At 57.0% G+C, this 15,581-nt stretch overlaps 4 protein-coding genes and 1 non-coding gene across 5 annotated transcripts; 3 read left to right on the forward strand and 2 right to left on the reverse strand.

The window, feature by feature from the left end:
• Positions 1-1,431: 1,431 nt before the first annotated feature.
• Positions 1,432-2,733, forward strand: B0T26DRAFT_764714 (uncharacterized protein; the record flags this gene model as incomplete). Its single annotated transcript, XM_060446449.1, has 3 exons — positions 1,432-1,466; positions 1,685-2,031; positions 2,109-2,733. 3 exons carry the CDS (start codon positions 1,432-1,434, stop codon positions 2,444-2,446), a joined length of 720 nt encoding a protein of 239 aa, XP_060299990.1. The 3' UTR covers positions 2,447-2,733.
• Positions 2,734-3,583: 850 nt separating this feature from the next.
• Positions 3,584-6,929, forward strand: B0T26DRAFT_821307 (glycosyl transferase family group 2-domain-containing protein). Its single transcript, XM_060447407.1, has 4 exons — positions 3,584-4,704; positions 4,766-5,550; positions 5,634-6,283; positions 6,345-6,929. The coding sequence occupies exons 1-4, from the start codon at positions 3,610-3,612 to the stop codon at positions 6,701-6,703; spliced, it is 2,889 nt and encodes a 962-aa protein (XP_060299991.1). The 5' UTR covers positions 3,584-3,609; the 3' UTR covers positions 6,704-6,929.
• A 479-nt stretch (positions 6,930-7,408) lies between these two features.
• On the forward strand, positions 7,409-7,502 carry B0T26DRAFT_t45. The gene has a single exon. It is a non-coding gene; the product is annotated as a tRNA-Asp (tRNA).
• A 365-nt stretch (positions 7,503-7,867) lies between these two features.
• B0T26DRAFT_118544 (glycoside hydrolase superfamily) lies at positions 7,868-11,200 on the reverse strand. The gene is made up of 6 exons (XM_060433316.1): positions 10,706-11,200; positions 10,491-10,573; positions 10,139-10,436; positions 9,969-10,057; positions 9,499-9,911; positions 7,868-9,430 (listed from the first exon to the last, which is right to left on the reverse strand). Exons 1-6 carry the CDS (start codon positions 10,917-10,919, stop codon positions 8,032-8,034), a joined length of 2,496 nt encoding a protein of 831 aa, XP_060299992.1. The 5' UTR covers positions 10,920-11,200; the 3' UTR covers positions 7,868-8,031.
• A 2,666-nt stretch (positions 11,201-13,866) lies between these two features.
• B0T26DRAFT_737927 (guanine nucleotide binding protein, alpha subunit) lies at positions 13,867-15,274 on the reverse strand (the record flags this gene model as incomplete). Its single annotated transcript, XM_060443525.1, has 5 exons — positions 13,867-14,211; positions 14,273-14,531; positions 14,606-14,763; positions 14,871-15,055; positions 15,154-15,274. The coding sequence occupies 5 exons, from the start codon at positions 15,272-15,274 to the stop codon at positions 13,867-13,869; spliced, it is 1,068 nt and encodes a 355-aa protein (XP_060299993.1).
• Between the last annotated feature and the right edge of the window lie 307 nt (positions 15,275-15,581).

Raw genomic sequence — 15,581 nt, forward strand, 5'->3', positions numbered from 1 at the left:
TGTTTGCTTGGTGCCAGGAACGAACGGATCTTGGTGGGGGAGCTCCCCGCCGAGCATCGTGTCGAATCTGCAACTTCGTCCTGTGACAGCTTCAGCATGGATGTGATTGAACTGCACGGGGGTTGGCAGCAGGCAAGGCTATTAATCGCTATCACGATTATTCGCGGCGGTGACTCGCTCGCACTTGTGGCTCGTATCTTGGAATCGGATGTGCACCCTCCCCTAGAATGTGGCACAGAAAGAAACCGGGGGCATGCGCGTCTTGAGAGCTTAAATATTACGATATTGCCTAGCAAAGAGCGTGAGTGGTCTAGGGTCGACGGCAGCGCAATGTATCAATTCAAGGCTCGAATGGTAGAACGATTACCAAAACGCATATTTTCTTCTCCGAATCGCGAGCTTTGCCCGCGAAGACAGTGAAAAAAATTCGCATCGCCTGGAGGCAGTGTAATACCAGGGACACAGTGGAGGCCGATCATAGGCAAGCCCAGCGGATCAGCTACCGGTTGACAAAAATTGGAATAATCAAGATTCCACTCCGTAGAGCGGTTTCAGAGATTAAACTGAAAAGAACAGATACTACACTTGATCTAAGCCAAAAGGCAAAGAGAGCTGAAGAAGAAAAAAAGAGAAGTCTAGAAGGTGGGAGGGGGAGCGCGGTTATATATGCAGTGTAGTTGGTCCGTGCACGGCTGCATTCAGAGTCCACCAAGATCCACCCGGGAGTCAGGGACAGCAGTGGGGCCAGAACTTGGGCCCCACCGCAAGGAGCTCACTCCGTGACTCTAGCCGCTGCTGAGATTCACAGTCTACGACCAGCCAAATCGCGATCAACGCAACAGCAGTGGACACTGCCCTTCCTTCAACAACACTGATAAGACAAACAGTTCAACGTGACCAAGCCAGTAAGCGATGCTTTATCGACAGAGTAGAGTATTTATTCTTTTCAAAGTAGGAGGTGCGGAGCCTTTGATGCGGCCTTGGCAACAGAAAAGAGTGTCTCAGACTTCCCAAGGCAAGCGCAATCGGAAGCAGCTGTGTAAAGGTAGGCAGGCGGCTTCCATGACATCCATTCATTCCGCACTCCCGGCAATTCTTTGGCAACTAGCACCTCGCCCAACCAAATGCGGTGAGGAATCGGGAGGAAATCCCGAGAATTGACCAGCGGGACGTTGTTGTCTCAGCCTCGTCAAGCCCCTATCTTGGGGTCCTGCACGCGGCATCGATTCTCGTTGGCCAGCCCGTCCAAATCTCTCCAAGACCTGGCCAGACAACTCATCGAACCTTATCTTGAGCCTACAGCATCGCGGGACTACCTTTGTCGTGATTGGGCGGCCCAGCGACACGGGTTGTTACTAGATGTCGTGCAACATTGCACACTCGGGATGATCACCGTCGAGCTGAATAACACAGACACCGATATTCTAGACCATGTACCTAGCCGCCAGGTGCCACCTCTGTGGTTCGTATGTAGGTAGGCAGGTATGTATTCGTACGACGATTACATCTAGTTGACAGCTGCGACAGGTCCCACGTGGAGCACACCTCTCCTCTGGTGATCTCGTTCTTGACAAGCGTTGCACCCGCTGTCGACAGCCGGTCTCGATGGACAGTTCCACAATTGCCTTGCTTGTTTCTACACTCTTCACAACTCTCGAATGCTACACATACTGTTACATACTAGAATATCCCACACATCCCGAGCATCCGATCGCGATAGCGTTGCTAGCGTCGAGAGGGCACCAACGACAACCCGCACCCACGGAGCAAGCTTGGGTGCTGCTCGACCGGGGGGGAGGCTTCTGCCCCTAAGCCATCGTGGCCTTATCGGCTGGCTCCAGAGCCGCATGGTGCAACAGGCTCATGTGGTTGGCCCAGCTCCGAGGACCCTACGGCAACGGCAGAACGTGGCTGGCGTCGACCTCGACGTTGGCACCCGAGATACACACGCAGCCGCCCGTGCCTCGAGTACTGAGAACAGGAACAAGCTTCCCACAAGTGGTCTGGCACTGAGCCAGCTGAACAACATAGGTGAGACAGCCAGATCAAGCAGGCTCCCGACTGGCCGCGGTGATTATGGTACCACCGCTTGAGATTGATATCGGCAGCTAGCAATGCTACCGCCCGCTCTACACTGCTCCAACGTCGCTCGAGTACGGGCATTACTATCTTCATAATATGGGATACAGCCGTGTCCATCGTGAAAGATAACTACCGCACACCGACATTCTCTGGCGCATCGTCCACGGGGCTTGTTGGGTACGGACGTGGCCATCTGGTCAGGCTATCCTCGTACTTTGGCCCACCCCCAGTGAGAAGAATCCCTGTGCCATCTGGCTTTCAGTTCCCAATGGAGACACTTGAGTATTGGCAGACCATAAGGCCTACCTGCAGCTTCTTCACCCCTCGGGTTACCCAGCAGACGCCGAAAATATATCTGCAATAGGACGTGATTGCTTAGTAGCACGACATGCTGATATGTATGCAGACCCTTAGAGGCCGCTATTTTGATGTCGGTCCCTCCTGCCAGAAGGTTGGATGGGTCGGGACTTTTTTTTAACCCGAGATTTGCAAAGCCTGCAGCGGATGATGGCATTACTTCTCTTTTCTGGTATTGTTTTGGTTTTCTCTGTCTGTTCCGGAACACTCGCGGAGCAGCCTAAAGGTCTCTCTATGTCAACTGCACTCAACACTGCGTGAAGCATGTTGGGAAAAGGTAGCTTCTCTGGAAACGTCCCTAAAGTATTGGATGATCAAGTGAAAGTTCTTGTTCTCTTCCAACCAAGTGGCCTGGCGAACACAGCCTCGTCTGGGACTCTCTTGAACCAGTCTGCCCGGATTTTGGAACCGTCGGTGCGTGTGTATTTATCTAGGTTCTTGGCGCTTTGACGATGCCTACCTGCAGACTCCTGCTTCGCCAAGAGATCAGAGATAGGGAATGGCCAAGGAGCTGGCAATAAAAAGGACAATACGTAGTGACCATCACAGTCGGACCTCTTTGGGATACCCCCAGCCACGTCGAAAACGCCGTCAACCCTCGAGCCTCTGGGCGGCTTCGGGCTCGCAGCCATCAACGCTTGGCAGCCCCCTAGTATGCTGGTGCTGATGATTGATAGATAGAAGGATCGGTAACCTTCTCGTCCTAGCCGCTAGTCCCTCTTTTCTTTTTGTCGTATGTGTTTCTTCGGGCTCACTTAATCTCCCAGTGCATACTCAAAACCTTGTTCCCCCCGTGGTGTGGGTCGCCTGCCGGGCCAACATACACACCCTCTCCTCAGACAGCAGTGCCGAGAAAGTATATCCCGGCCTGTGAAAAGTTTCTCCCCAGCCCGCAAGCAGGACCCGAGGGCTGTTTGTTTAGTTGTTTTCCGCTGCAAATAGCAACCTTCTCGTGTATATTAGAACAAACCCCCCTCCGGCCCCTCGCCGACCTAGTCGTCGTTGCCGCAGTCTGACAGCATGAATACCTTCCGGTCCTACCTGAGACCGGCCACGCCCGCCCAAGGGGTAGCAGCCGAGAAGCAGGCTGCGGCCGAGCTACGGCAGACCCGGCCTAGGAGGTCCAACCTGAAGTCGCCCGACGCCGCAACCTCACATCGACTACATCCCATGCAGCAGGCGCGAGGCCGGCAGCCATCTTCGCCAGCCGCCGTCTCGGGGACCCGTGGTCGAAGCGATCCCCGTGGCCAGAGTGACCCCCGCGGCCATGTTCCACCGCTTCCGGCAGAGAGTTCGGCGCGGGCAACAAGTACAAACCCGGCGCCAGGTAAAAGCCAGGCTCAGCCAGGCCAGGCAGGCCAGCAGCAGCAGCAGCAGCAGCAGCAGCGGACAAGGAGCCGCAGCTTGTCCCGGGCGTCGACAACACACTCGGTGTTCCCAGCGGGCGACAATCGCAACGAGCAGCCCGAGACGCTACACGCGATCCGCAACGACATGATGGTCAACCACCTGTACGAGCAGCAGCTGCGCAAGCAGTACGCGTCGTGGACGGACCCGTACGAAGGAGTGGTGCTCAAGAAGGCGCGCGGCAGCTTCACGTGCTGCCCGCCGCACATGGCGGCCATCCCGGACTCGCTGTTCGCCGTCGTGTCGGCCATGAACGTGCGCTGCGCCATGACGGTCAACACGCCCGTCGTGCGCGCGCTGCTGGGCACGCTCTGCGAGGGCGTCGCTGCCGAGAAGAAGGCCGACCACGTGCCCCTGCCCGACGGCTTGCGCGTCCAGATCCTGCCCACCATGGCCGACCTCCCCCGCGGCCAGCTGCACCACTTCGCCGCCTTTGTCGAGAACGCCCGCTTGCTCGTGGTGTGGGACGACGAGCCCGAGAAGCTGCTGGCGCGCGCCGAGAACCTCGAGGCCCGCTTCATCGAGATGGTGTGGGGCGGCGGCGAGGCGAGAAAGAATGCCGACGGCGACGACGACGCGGACGAGTCCCACCCCTCGTCGTCTACCGCGGCGGGAGAGAAGAGGAGACCGGGCTCGTCGGCCCATGGCGCTGCTGATGCCGACGCCGACCTTGAGGAGGCTGCCGAGCACCGGCCAGTCCGACTCGAGAGCGCCGTCACCGTGGCCATCACGCTCGCCCTGTGCATTAGCTGCCTGGGCCTCGGGTGGCGCGCCCTCGCGCTTGAGTCCGCCGTCGACGGCGACTACACACGGTGGGCGCTGCTGGTGGTGTCGCCGGCGCAGATGTTTGTCAGCCTGGTGGGTGCTGTTCTCCTGTCCCCTTGTTTGAAGTACACTAACATGTGGATGCCGCGTACAGTTCTTCTTCCAGGCGCTCGTGGGCAACCTCGCACAGATCTTCGGGCCCATCTCGGCCGTCACGTCCAACAGCAAGTACTATAGCGGGCGGGCTCCGCGGCGGCGGCTGCACCGGCGGCACGGGCAGGGGCAGCTGCCGCACGTCACGATCCAGATGCCCGTGTACAAGGAGGGGCTTGCGGCGGTGATCCGGCCCACGGTGGTGTCGCTCAAGGCGGCCATCAGCACGTACGAGATGCAAGGCGGGTCAGCCAACATCTTTGTCAACGACGACGGCATGCAGCTGCTGGCCGACGACGAGGCGCAGGCGCGCCGCGACTTTTACGACGAGCACAACATTGGCTGGGTCGCGCGCCCGGCGCACAACCCGCCCAAGCCGGACAAGAGCAAGGGTGGCGAAGCAGAGGGAGAACAGACCTTCGTGCGGCGCGGCAAGTTCAAGAAGGCGAGCAACATGAACTACGCGCTGCACGTCAGCAACCGCGTCGAGGACAAGCTGGCGGGCCCGGGCAGCGCCGTGCAGCGCCACGCGCGGTGGACTGACGAGCACGAGCGCGCCGCCTACTACGGCTGCCTGGCCGCCGTGCTGGCCGAGGACGCCGGGCGCACGTGGGCCGACGGCAATATTCGGGTGGGCGACTACATCCTGCTCATCGACTCGGACACGCGCGTGCCCGCCGATTGTTTACTTGATGCTGTTAGCGAGATGGAGCAGAGCCCCGAGGTGGCCATCACGCAGTTTGCCTCGGGCGTCATGAACGTGACCGACTCGTTTTTCGAGAGCGGGTGGGTTTTTGTCTCTTCCCTTTTCTGTTCCCCTTTTCTGTTCCCCTTTCATGTATGTACTGATGCGTAGATCGGTCCTCTAGGGTCACCTGGTTCACGCGGCTCATCTACACGGCCATCACGTTCGCCGTGGCGTCGGGCGACGCGTGCCCGTTCGTGGGCCACAACGCGATCCTGCGGTGGCGGGCGCTGCAGGACGCGGCGGCGTACATGGACGAGGCGGACGGCTACGAGAAGTACTGGAGCGAGGCGCACGTGTCCGAGGACTTCGACATGGCGCTGCGGCTGCAGGTGGCCGGCTACTCGCTGCGCTACGCGGCCTACACGGGTGAAGGGTTTAAGGAGGGCGTCAGCCTGACCGTCTACGACGAGCTGGCCCGCTGGGAAAAGTACGCCTACGGCTGCAACGAGCTGCTGTTCCACCCACTGCGCTTCTGGCCGGTGCGCGGCCCCTTTACGCCGCTGTTCCGCCGCTTCCTGGCCTCGAGCATCCCGCTGCCCAAGAAGCTCACCATCTGCGCATACATTGGGACCTACTATGCTATTGCTGCTGCCTGGTCCCTGTCGCTGGCCAACTATTTCATCACGGGCTGGTTTTATGGGGTGTACGACAAGTTCTACCTCGACTCGTTCGCCATCTACATCTCCATCATCGTCGTCTTCACCGGGCTCGGCAACGTGGCGCTGGCCGTGCTGCGGTACCGCCTGAACGAGCAGTCGCTGATATCTGCCTGTATATTCCCCTTCTTGCCTTCATAACTAAAAAAAGAGAAAAAGGCTAACCTCCGTCCCAGGCTTCGAAAATATCAAATGGATCCCCATGTTCACAATCTTTCTCGGCGGCGTCTCGCTGCACGTATCCCAAGCGATCCTGTCACACTTCTTCGAGCTGGATATGGCGTGGGGCGCGACCGCCAAGGAAATCGAGGAGGTGCACTTTGGCGAGGAGATGGTGCGCATCCTGCGGCGCTTCAAGTTTACCTTTGTCTACTGCTTCGCCTGCACGGCCCTGATCGTCGCCGGCATGTTCGCCACGCCCTACAACTGGCGCATCGACGCTTTTTTTAGTATTTACCCGCTCGCCGCCGTTGTCGTGTCGCATTTCGCCCTCCCCGTGCTGCTCAACCCTGCGCTGATGATGTTTACCTGGTAATTTTGTTTTTATTCCTTGGGGGGAGGCAGAATTGGAAAAGGGGTTCGGAATTATTCTTATTCTCGGATTGGTTGGGAATATAGTATAGTAGAAGAACTAATTATCTAGACTAGCGAGAGTTAGAAAGGTCTTTCATAATTATTAGGTCTATCTAACGCACTTGGCGGCGGTCTTGGAAAGAAAAGACGTCGATTTACTCATAACATAGTTACAAGTAGGAAAAGAGTATTGTAATTATAATAGATATTATAGATGTGCCTGCAACTCCCTACTTCTTCACTTTACTCAGAAGTAGGTAGTTAAAATTACGCTACCTAGCAAGTTGGGAAGGGGAGCTGAACGGCCCCTTTTCTTTCTCCTTTTTTGCCTCCGGCGGCCCTCTGGGTGCGCCTGCAGCGAGCTGCTCGCTACGCTCGAAAGTCGTTCTTTCCTTAAATCCTTATTATTTATCCGATCGACTAATTCTTATCTATAATTTAAAAGTAACTACCCCCTACTCGAAAGTTTTTCGAGTTAGAAATATAATTGGGAGAAGAAAGGAGGCCGTGTCAAGGACATGAAAGATGTCGTCGTGGTTGAAGTCGGTCGAAGAGGCCCCCACTCCTTATAGAAAACACTTGGCGCTGCATGCTGCTAATATAAACCCCATTAGAGGGAATACCGCCAATCAACCAAGCGCTACGGCAGGTGTCCAACACTTGCAAATCTTCCGTAGTATAGTGGTTAGTATATGAGCTTGTCATTCCACCTTCGGGTGCTGGCTTCGCTCGGGACCCGGGTTCAATTCCCGGCGGGAGAGCATTCTTTTTTTCTTCTTTTTTCTTCTTCTTTATATTGCTATCGCATTTCAAGATTTTTAGCCTTGGATTAGGGATTCTTATTTACCGAGCGAGCATGGTGCATCGGTGCGCTTTGCAATATTAAGCTTTGTTTTGCTACTTTTGTGGATTGGGTGCTGGTGGTAACTTTGCTCCGAACTCTCATGCCGCTTCACATATAGTCAAGCAGATCAACCCCAACAAATGTGGCGAGCCTATATGTACATAAAATACAACAAAAATAAGGTGGAAGCAACCCTTGCTGACACATTACAATTACTGGAATGAATACACTGTTTCCCCGGATACCACACCACCATCGGACATCGAACCCTATCTCCAACTACAGTCTCTTCCTAGTCATTTCCCCCACCCGCTCCTAAACGCCCAACGCTAAACTAACTAACTGCTTGAATTTCAAGTGGCCGTGGGTATGTACCCATGATGTATTGCGAAACGCTCGAGAGAGAGCCCCGAAACACGTTAAATAGAAAAAACGCAGCCAGCCCACTACGGAATAACCACCTCACCGACAAGCGGCGTGTCTCTGCAGCTGCGGCCTACAGCAACCGCATAGCGGCCGGGTAGCAGGCGCCACTTCTGCGCAGCCGTGTCCCAGACACTGAGGTCTCTGCGCGTGAGCTCGAAGCGCACGGCAGCCGTCTGTGAGGCGTTGAGGAACGGCTTGTCGAAGCCGCGTAGCTGCGGCACGCCAGCATACGACGGCAGCCGCACGTACAGCTGGGCGACCTCGGCGCCGGCGACGGCGCCCGTGTTGGTCACGTCGGCCGAGATGTGGACTAGCGTGTCGTACAGATCTTCGGGCCCGCCCTCGCGCACCGCGCCCGAAGGGTGCGGCGCGAAGAGCTGGGTTGTGTTTGTTGTGGTTGTGCTGTTGGGGGGAGGAATGGAAGCCTTCTCGACAGACAGGTTGCTGTAGTTGAAGGCGGTGTAGCTGAGGCCGAAGCCGAACTCGTAGCGCGGGGTGATGTTTCGCGCGGCGAAGTGGCGGTAGTCGACGAGCACGCCGTCGGAGAAGTTGGACTGGGGGAAGCGCGCGAAGTCGCCGGCCGGCAGGTCCGGGTTGAGCGCCGGATAGTCGGACTCGTTGCGCGCGACCGTGTAGGGCAGGCGCCCCGACGGGTTGGCGCGGCCGTATAGCAGCGCGGCGAGGGCTCTCCCCGACGCCTCGCCGGGCAGGTGGGCGAAGACGAGCGCCGTGACGTTGGCGTGGTCGACGAACTGGTCGACGAGCCGGATGCCGGCGTTGTGCAGCACCACGATGGTGTTGTTGCACTGGTCGGCCACGTGCCGGATCAGTCCGTCCGTGAAGTCGTCGCGCGCCGCCGGCCGGTCCGAGCCCTCGGTGGCGAAGGCGTTGCCGAACACGAGGCACGCGTCCGATGCCGGGTTGACCGACGGCTTGGCGCTGGTAAAGTCCCAGAACAGCGCCGTCCCGTCGTCGTACGCCTGTTGCACCAGCGCGTCGAATGGCGACACCATCAGCGACTGCGACGGCGCGCCGGACCCGCCGCCCGAGTACAGCGTGCCGTTGATCCCCACGGGCACCGTACCCACGGTCCCAGGACCCATGAATCCAGCCAGCAGGTCGGAAACGCTAAAAGATTCGGCGCCAAACGTCCACGCTATCGCCGACGGCGAGTTGTGGTCGGGATTCTTGGCCGAGTAGCCAAACAGCGACAGCATCCGGGGGGTCTTCAGGGGCAGGGCGCCGCGGGTGTTCTTGACCAGCACGTGGCCCTCGATGGCGCCGTCGAGTAGCGTCGAGCGGAACGTCGAGTTCCTGGCGTCGACGATAGCGTGGGGCTTGAGCAGGTCGGAGGCCATGCCGATGCCCGGCGCGGGGTAGTTCTTGTCCTGACCCATCCGGTACCACGCCGCGATGACCCTGTCGGATTTTAGCTTCCCAGAACGCGCACATGCGAGGGGGTCAGGCTGGTGGCATATAATGCTTACCTCGTAACCATGTCGTCGAGGCGGCTCTCGGGCACGGATCCGTTGCCGATGGCGGCGGCGAGGTGGGAGCCCCAGAAGGGGTCGGGGTTCGGCATGGCCATATCCAGGCCGGCGAGAGCCGTGGCCACGCCGGCGTGCTGGGCGCCCCAGTCGGTCACCACGAAGCCCTGGAAGCCCAGCTCCGTCTTGAGCAGGCCGTTGAGGAGGTTGCTGTTTGCGCAGCCGTACGAGTTGTTGACGCGGTTGTACGAGCACATGACGGTCCCCGTGCCGGCGCGCACGGCGTCTTGGAACGGCCACAGGTACAGCTCGTGCATTGTCTTGTCGTCAATGTTTGACGACACGGCTTCCGTGGTCACTCCGCTGCTGGTCGACGGGTTGCGGTTGGTCTCTTGCTCGTTGCCGATGAAGTGCTGCCAAGACCCTGTTAGCGACAACGCCACCCATGAAAGTTTTGGGGTTTATCGCACCTTGGTGCTGGTCGTGACCCCGACAGCCTGCACGGCCTGGACAGTTTCGAAGACGAGGGCCCCAGCGAGATAGGGGTCGACAGAGAAGCCTACGCCCAGCCAGAACACACGTCAGCAACCTCTTTGCATCAACTTGAGAGTAAGAGAGAAGAGAGAGAAAAACGACTAACCTTCCCAGTTGCGGCCGCTCAGCACGACGCGGCCGGCGGGGCCGACAACGGGGCCCAGGAGCACGTTGACGCCCTTGGTGCGGAACTCGCCGCCCATGCCCTGGCCGCGCTGGTGCGTGAGGGCGCGGTTCCAGCTGGCGCCGACGTGGATGCCGCTGGGCCAGCTGCTGACAAAGTCGGTGCCCCTGACGCCGTTGCCGGCGTCAGCCAGGCACAGGCCCGTGAAGTTGAGTCGCGGGATGGCGCCAACAAAGCCCGGGCAGCTCGTATTGGAGCTCGTGCCGCCCGTCAGGCTGATCTGCTGGGGTCAGAGTTTTTGTACTTGTAGGAAGAGGGAGGCAGAGAAACACACCTTCTCGCTCAACGTCATGTTCGCGACTAGTGCCCTGGCCTTGGAAAAGGCGTCCGCCCAGGGACCAACGCCTGTCATGTTTGCTGTGGCGGGGCCATTCGTCAGCGTTCCGTCCTTCGTGCAGTATCCAATGTCTAGAGCAAGCAGGCAGGTGATTTTCACTCCTACAAATCAAGAGACAGGCAGATACAGAGACAAAGAGAGTCAAAACATACGAGATGGATACACGGGCGGCGACTGGCCGTAAAAGTGCACGTCGCTCGTGATGGCCGCCGCGCTGCCGCTATCGCCAGAGTCAGCGGCCGAGCCCGGACCGCTGCCGCCATTGCGCAGAGCAGCAAGCCCGGCCAGGCCGGCGCCGATGATGAGCAGCAGGCCGATGGGGAAGGCGTAGCGTTTCCGCTTGAGGAACTGGAGGCGCTGCGCCATCCTTGATTGTCAGCTGCCGCCGCCGCTGCTGACCACGCCGCCCACGTCTGCGGCTGCGGCTGCGGCCTCGGGCTTGCCGGCGATTTCGGGAGCTCTGCTCAGCGATTCTGGGCTGAGGCGGGCCTCTTCGTGTGACGACATTTTTTTTTGGTGTTGTAGTTTTAGTACCTGGTGCAGTGAGTGCCGTGATGGTTACCGTCCAGGTGATGATGGGATGCGATGACGAGATGCTCCTCAAAGCGAGAGTGTGTCTATCGCTTAATTGTAAGTCGATGATCCTGAGTGGCAAGCAAGTGTTAAAAGGAGAGATGTAAGAGCGGCGCGGTACCTCACCTTCACTTCCTCCACTTCACATTGACCTCACACACACGCAAAACCCGGCGTGGCGGTTGTGCGACTCGGGCCTCTGCTACGTTGTGTCCCCCCCACTCCGTCGACGTCTCGTCTCTCCTCTTGCTTGACTTGGTTGGACTTGACTTGGGTTGCAGCTTTCTTTCCAAGTCAGGTGCCTGACCGTGTGCAGCCTACGTACAAACGTAGCTTGCCTGTCGCTTTGCAATTTAATAAATCGCCAGATGATACGGGATAGGCAAGAAGAGAATAACCGGAAAAGATTGGTGCGGTCGAGAGAGAGTTGATGGTCCAATGCCTGCGTCGTTTTGTTTTGGTTCTCGTATCCCTCCCTTGCTTGGGTTGGGCAAGGTAAATGAATGTCGGTAGGGAGACAAGACCGTGCAGAACCCATCCATTCGTTTGTTGCTGGAAAGTTACCAGGAGCACAGAGGTAAAATACAATTTTAAACCGCGCCCGTTCCATTTCATTCCCTTCCTGTGCCGCCTTGGGAGCGCCAGTTACCCACAAGATTTGTTGGCGCTATAGTCACGAAAGACACTCAAAGGTGACATGGAACTATTTAGTGCGAATAGTTTACTATTTCTAGATTCTTTACGGAGTAACGCCACACGAAAGTAGACAGTAATGTATGTTGTTGGTGCTTGGCTCGCGAGGCACAGTATTCCGTACCTCGGCAGTACAGTGGTAGTACAGTACCTACGCGATTACATAAGGACACTCAATTTGCAACAGCTCGCAGTTTGATGCGCAAGACGGCAGGCAGCCCGACAATGAAATAAGATGCAAAAATCGATTATAGATATACGGAGTATTATTATTATTATTTTAAACATACAACAGGCGGGAGGAGATATGCGGGCAGCCCAGCAACACACAAATCGCTGCATCTCATGTTTTTAGTTATTACGTCGCCGGTTGGCGGGGGGCACCCGCCCGCAGCGACGAACGACACGACACGAGGCGACGGCTGTGGTGGCGGCGGCGGCCCGTTCCCTCCCAGCCAAACCTACGGAATACCCCCGCTGTTGAACCCCAAGAAAACCTCCCCCCCTCACCCCGCAAAGGAATAGGCCCCCTACATGTATTGTCCGCGCCTATCAGCTTATCAGAATCATAATCGCCTTCATATCATCGATCACCGATTACCGATCACTGACCTGGCATACCGGTATCTGTACTGCACCGAGCACGTACTGAACGAGCGGTAAAACGGCCTCCCATGAGTCCATCTCCTTAGGAGCCAACTTCGGCATTAGTAAAACTACCTACCTACCGTATAATTCAAGACGTTTCAACCAATCGCTAGTTGCCCTTTCTTTTGAAGAGAAGAATACCTAGGTTGTTAGTGAGCAGAGGAGGGGCAAGCTCGAAGTTACATATCTTTGGTAAAGAGGCGGGCATTGTCCAGCAAGTTTTACTGATTCCGAGTTGGATTCTTAGGACGTGCGGAGCTGCAAAGAATAAAAAAACTACTTACGCAGCCCAAGAAACTAGAAACCAAGGGCTAGAACAACCTGCGAGTCCCAAGCTGGCTGTGCAAAGTTCCATCACATCACCGACACTGCCACAAACACCAACCCGAGTTCGAGTTCGAGCACGCCTTTCCACAAGTCAAGGTAGGCAGAGCAGACCTTCCCCGTCATGCAGCGCTCGAATGTCATGCCATGTGCATGCATGCGAACGGCGAGGGCCTTGGGCCTTGGGGGCTGGCTGGTTCCCAATCGGGCCGCCTGAAACCTGTTAACACCATGTGTAGCACCATGGGTGGGTAAGTTACTCCGTTATAGTACTTGAATTCTACTACCTGGAAATCTTCGATTCGTTCCCGCATCTAACAGCCCAGGCAAACAAAGCCGCTAGGCTGTGAATACCGAACCATTAGATATCTCTCCAAGTCAACATGTAAAGGGAGATCCCCCTGTAAATATCATACTATGGTGTAGAGACCAGGCCGACCTGGCTCTCAAGCCTTCGAGGATGCCCTGCCCGGGCCACAACCAATCTTCCCAATCCCTTGGGCCGTGGCTTGCTCGGCTTGGCTGGAAGTCAGTAGCAGCTCGTCTGCAAAATCCTGCCCAGATAATTCAAGCGCAAAAACGTCAACCAGCGTTTCCCATGACCGCCTTAATCCAGAGACCCGCACGTCCCATGTCCAAAAAGTAAAAAGCAAGCGCCGAAATAGTGCGTGAAAATCCGTTCGTCGACCGCACCGCTGTGGTATTGTGGGTGCCCTATTCGTGAATAGGTTGAAAATAATATAAACACTAGAAATAACACATGTCTATGGGGAGAATAGCTTATGCCAAAGCAGTGCTAGCGGGGATGCACAGGCCGTGCCAAGCATACTGGACGCTGACATCAACCTCTTATCGCCGTCAATACCCGCATCGGGATGGGCGATCATGTACTAGGAACAACACTGCTGTTAGGCTCGAGCGAATCCATCCTAGTCGGCTGAGTGTCTGGTGGTTATATGCTGACGGCGGGGCGGCATCAGCTACATATCGCACGCAACGAGATGATTACATCTCTGCCGTCGCTGTCGCCAACCGAGCCAAAGTATGCGCCGAATGCAGGGGGGTTCGCGTCTGCTTACAGAACGAGGTGCTTTAGGTTGCGCTGGATGATCATGTCCTGTACGGAACCCATGGTGATCTTCAAAAGGTTCGTGTCGGTCGCGTTCGTAAAATGGCCGTAAATATCCTTCTCCGGGTTGCGGTTGAGCGCCCGGAACTTGTCCATGAAGTACTTGCTGGCCTGCTTGAAGTCGCCCGGCGGTCCGTGGTAATCTGTGAAACCGTGCGCTGTTATCGGGCTCTTGCTCAGCTTCTCCTTGAAGAGGTCCATCTTGTTGAGGAAGAGGATCAGCGCCGACTTTGTGAACCAGTGCGAATTCGCGATCGATTCCCAAAGCATCAGCGCCTCGTTCATTTGGTTCTAGCTTTATGTCAGCCTGCATACTCATACAAAAACTAAGAGTGACGGGATATGAGCCTACGCCATCCTTATCCTCCAAGAGACACTGGTCGTAGCCCGAGATGGCCACCAAGAACAAAAGGCAGTTGACGTTCTCAAAGCAGTGTATCCACTTCTTCCGCTCCGATCGCTGGCCGCCGACATCAAACATGCGGTATGTGAGCTGCCCAAGGTCGAAGATGGTTTCCGTGATGCCCGTTGTCCGTAGTCGAGACCGGAGAAGATCTTGGTCCGTGGGGACGTAGCCCTTGTCCCAGACCCGATCCAGGTCGGCGCAAAAGCTTTACGCGCGTCGGTTAGTTTACGCCGTGCTACCTTCAAAAGGGTCATGGGGTGGTTCTGGGACTGAGCTCACTAGTCTAGGTTGTCGTGCAGGGCATACTCGTTGCCCTTTTCGATAGCTGCCCTCACGCCCCCGTCAAGCCAGAGCTTCTTTATCGGCTCGAGATAGTCTGTCGGGAGGGGCTCGTCTGCGGTCATCTCGTAGTCCACCATGATGTGGGCCATGTTTTTCTGCGCCAGCTCGGTTAGCAGTTGCGCAGAAACTCGCAAGAGTATCGAGCGTTGCAATCTTAGGCAACCGTATCCCCAACTCTCGCATCAAGGGCGTGAAAGCATACATCGTTCTCCTCGCTCTCGAAATGGATATCCAGCTCGTTCATGGCGTCGAAGATCATCCGGAACGACTGAACAATGTTGGCAAAGATGACGGGCTTCCATTCTAGTTTCTCGCCTTTGCTGAACCCTTGCGAATATATCAACTTCATCTGCTTCAGGACCGTCGACTTTCCCGACTCGCCAGCTCCTGTTTGCAGCGCCCGGGTTAGCCTTCAAGTTTGCCACCCACTGCTGGCCGGCTGGTGCCGCAAGAGGTTCGGGCCCTAGGGGTAAGCGGGGGCGTACCTAGAAGCAAAAGCTTCACCTCCTTGGCCATGCGCTTTTCGTCGGCGCGGATGACCTTGTCCAGCTCACGCGACCTGGCGACGCCGCCGTCGTCGCCATGGTCACGGCCACCGAAGCACATTTTGAAGGACGCTACACCGCTCGGCTGGCCGAAAATGCGGGTGAGGGTTCTCGGTAAAAGTTAGGTGGATGTCACCGTCACCGTAACTGCCGTTGTGTCGACCGCTCCGGGCGGAGAGGCTCCAGTCTGGCGGGTTTCGGCGGTTTAAGTGGCCAAGGCGGAGTGCCACGCGGTGCCCCGCCTGCAGCAGCTGGTGGACGGAGGCAGACCGGATCGGATAGACGACACTGCTGCTGTGTTCTGTCGAGACGAGGCCGTGTGATGGTTGACCCAGCAAGGTAACGGAACGGGTATTGCGTCGTCGTAG

This window comes from Lasiosphaeria miniovina (assembly GCF_030549165.1).
Source record: "Lasiosphaeria miniovina strain SMH2392-1A chromosome Unknown B0T26scaffold_2, whole genome shotgun sequence".
NCBI classification, from domain to species: domain Eukaryota; kingdom Fungi; phylum Ascomycota; class Sordariomycetes; order Sordariales; family Lasiosphaeriaceae; genus Lasiosphaeria; species Lasiosphaeria miniovina.

What these genes read in the sequence shown, in the direction of transcription:
- B0T26DRAFT_118544 (XM_060433316.1), bottom strand. Translation starts at nt 10,919, where the DNA reads ATGGCGCAGCGCCTCCAGTTCCTCAAGCGGAAACGCTACGCCTTCCCC. An exon ending in GCCGCCCGTGTATCCATCTC is followed by an intron (nt 10,574 to 10,705) that starts GTATGTTTTGAC and finishes GCCCCGCCACAG; the next exon opens with CAAACATGACAGGCGTTGGT. An exon ending in CTCGACGACATGGTTACGAG is followed by an intron (nt 9,431 to 9,498) that starts GTAAGCATTATA and finishes AAAATCCGACAG; the next exon opens with GGTCATCGCGGCGTGGTACC.
- B0T26DRAFT_821307 (XM_060447407.1), top strand. Translation starts at nt 3,610, where the DNA reads ATGCAGCAGGCGCGAGGCCGGCAGCCATCTTCGCCAGCCGCCGTCTCG. An exon ending in GACTCGTTTTTCGAGAGCGG is followed by an intron (nt 5,551 to 5,633) that starts GTGGGTTTTTGT and finishes TCGGTCCTCTAG; the next exon opens with GGTCACCTGGTTCACGCGGC. An exon ending in GCAGTCGCTGATATCTGCCT is followed by an intron (nt 6,284 to 6,344) that starts GTATATTCCCCT and finishes CCTCCGTCCCAG; the next exon opens with GCTTCGAAAATATCAAATGG.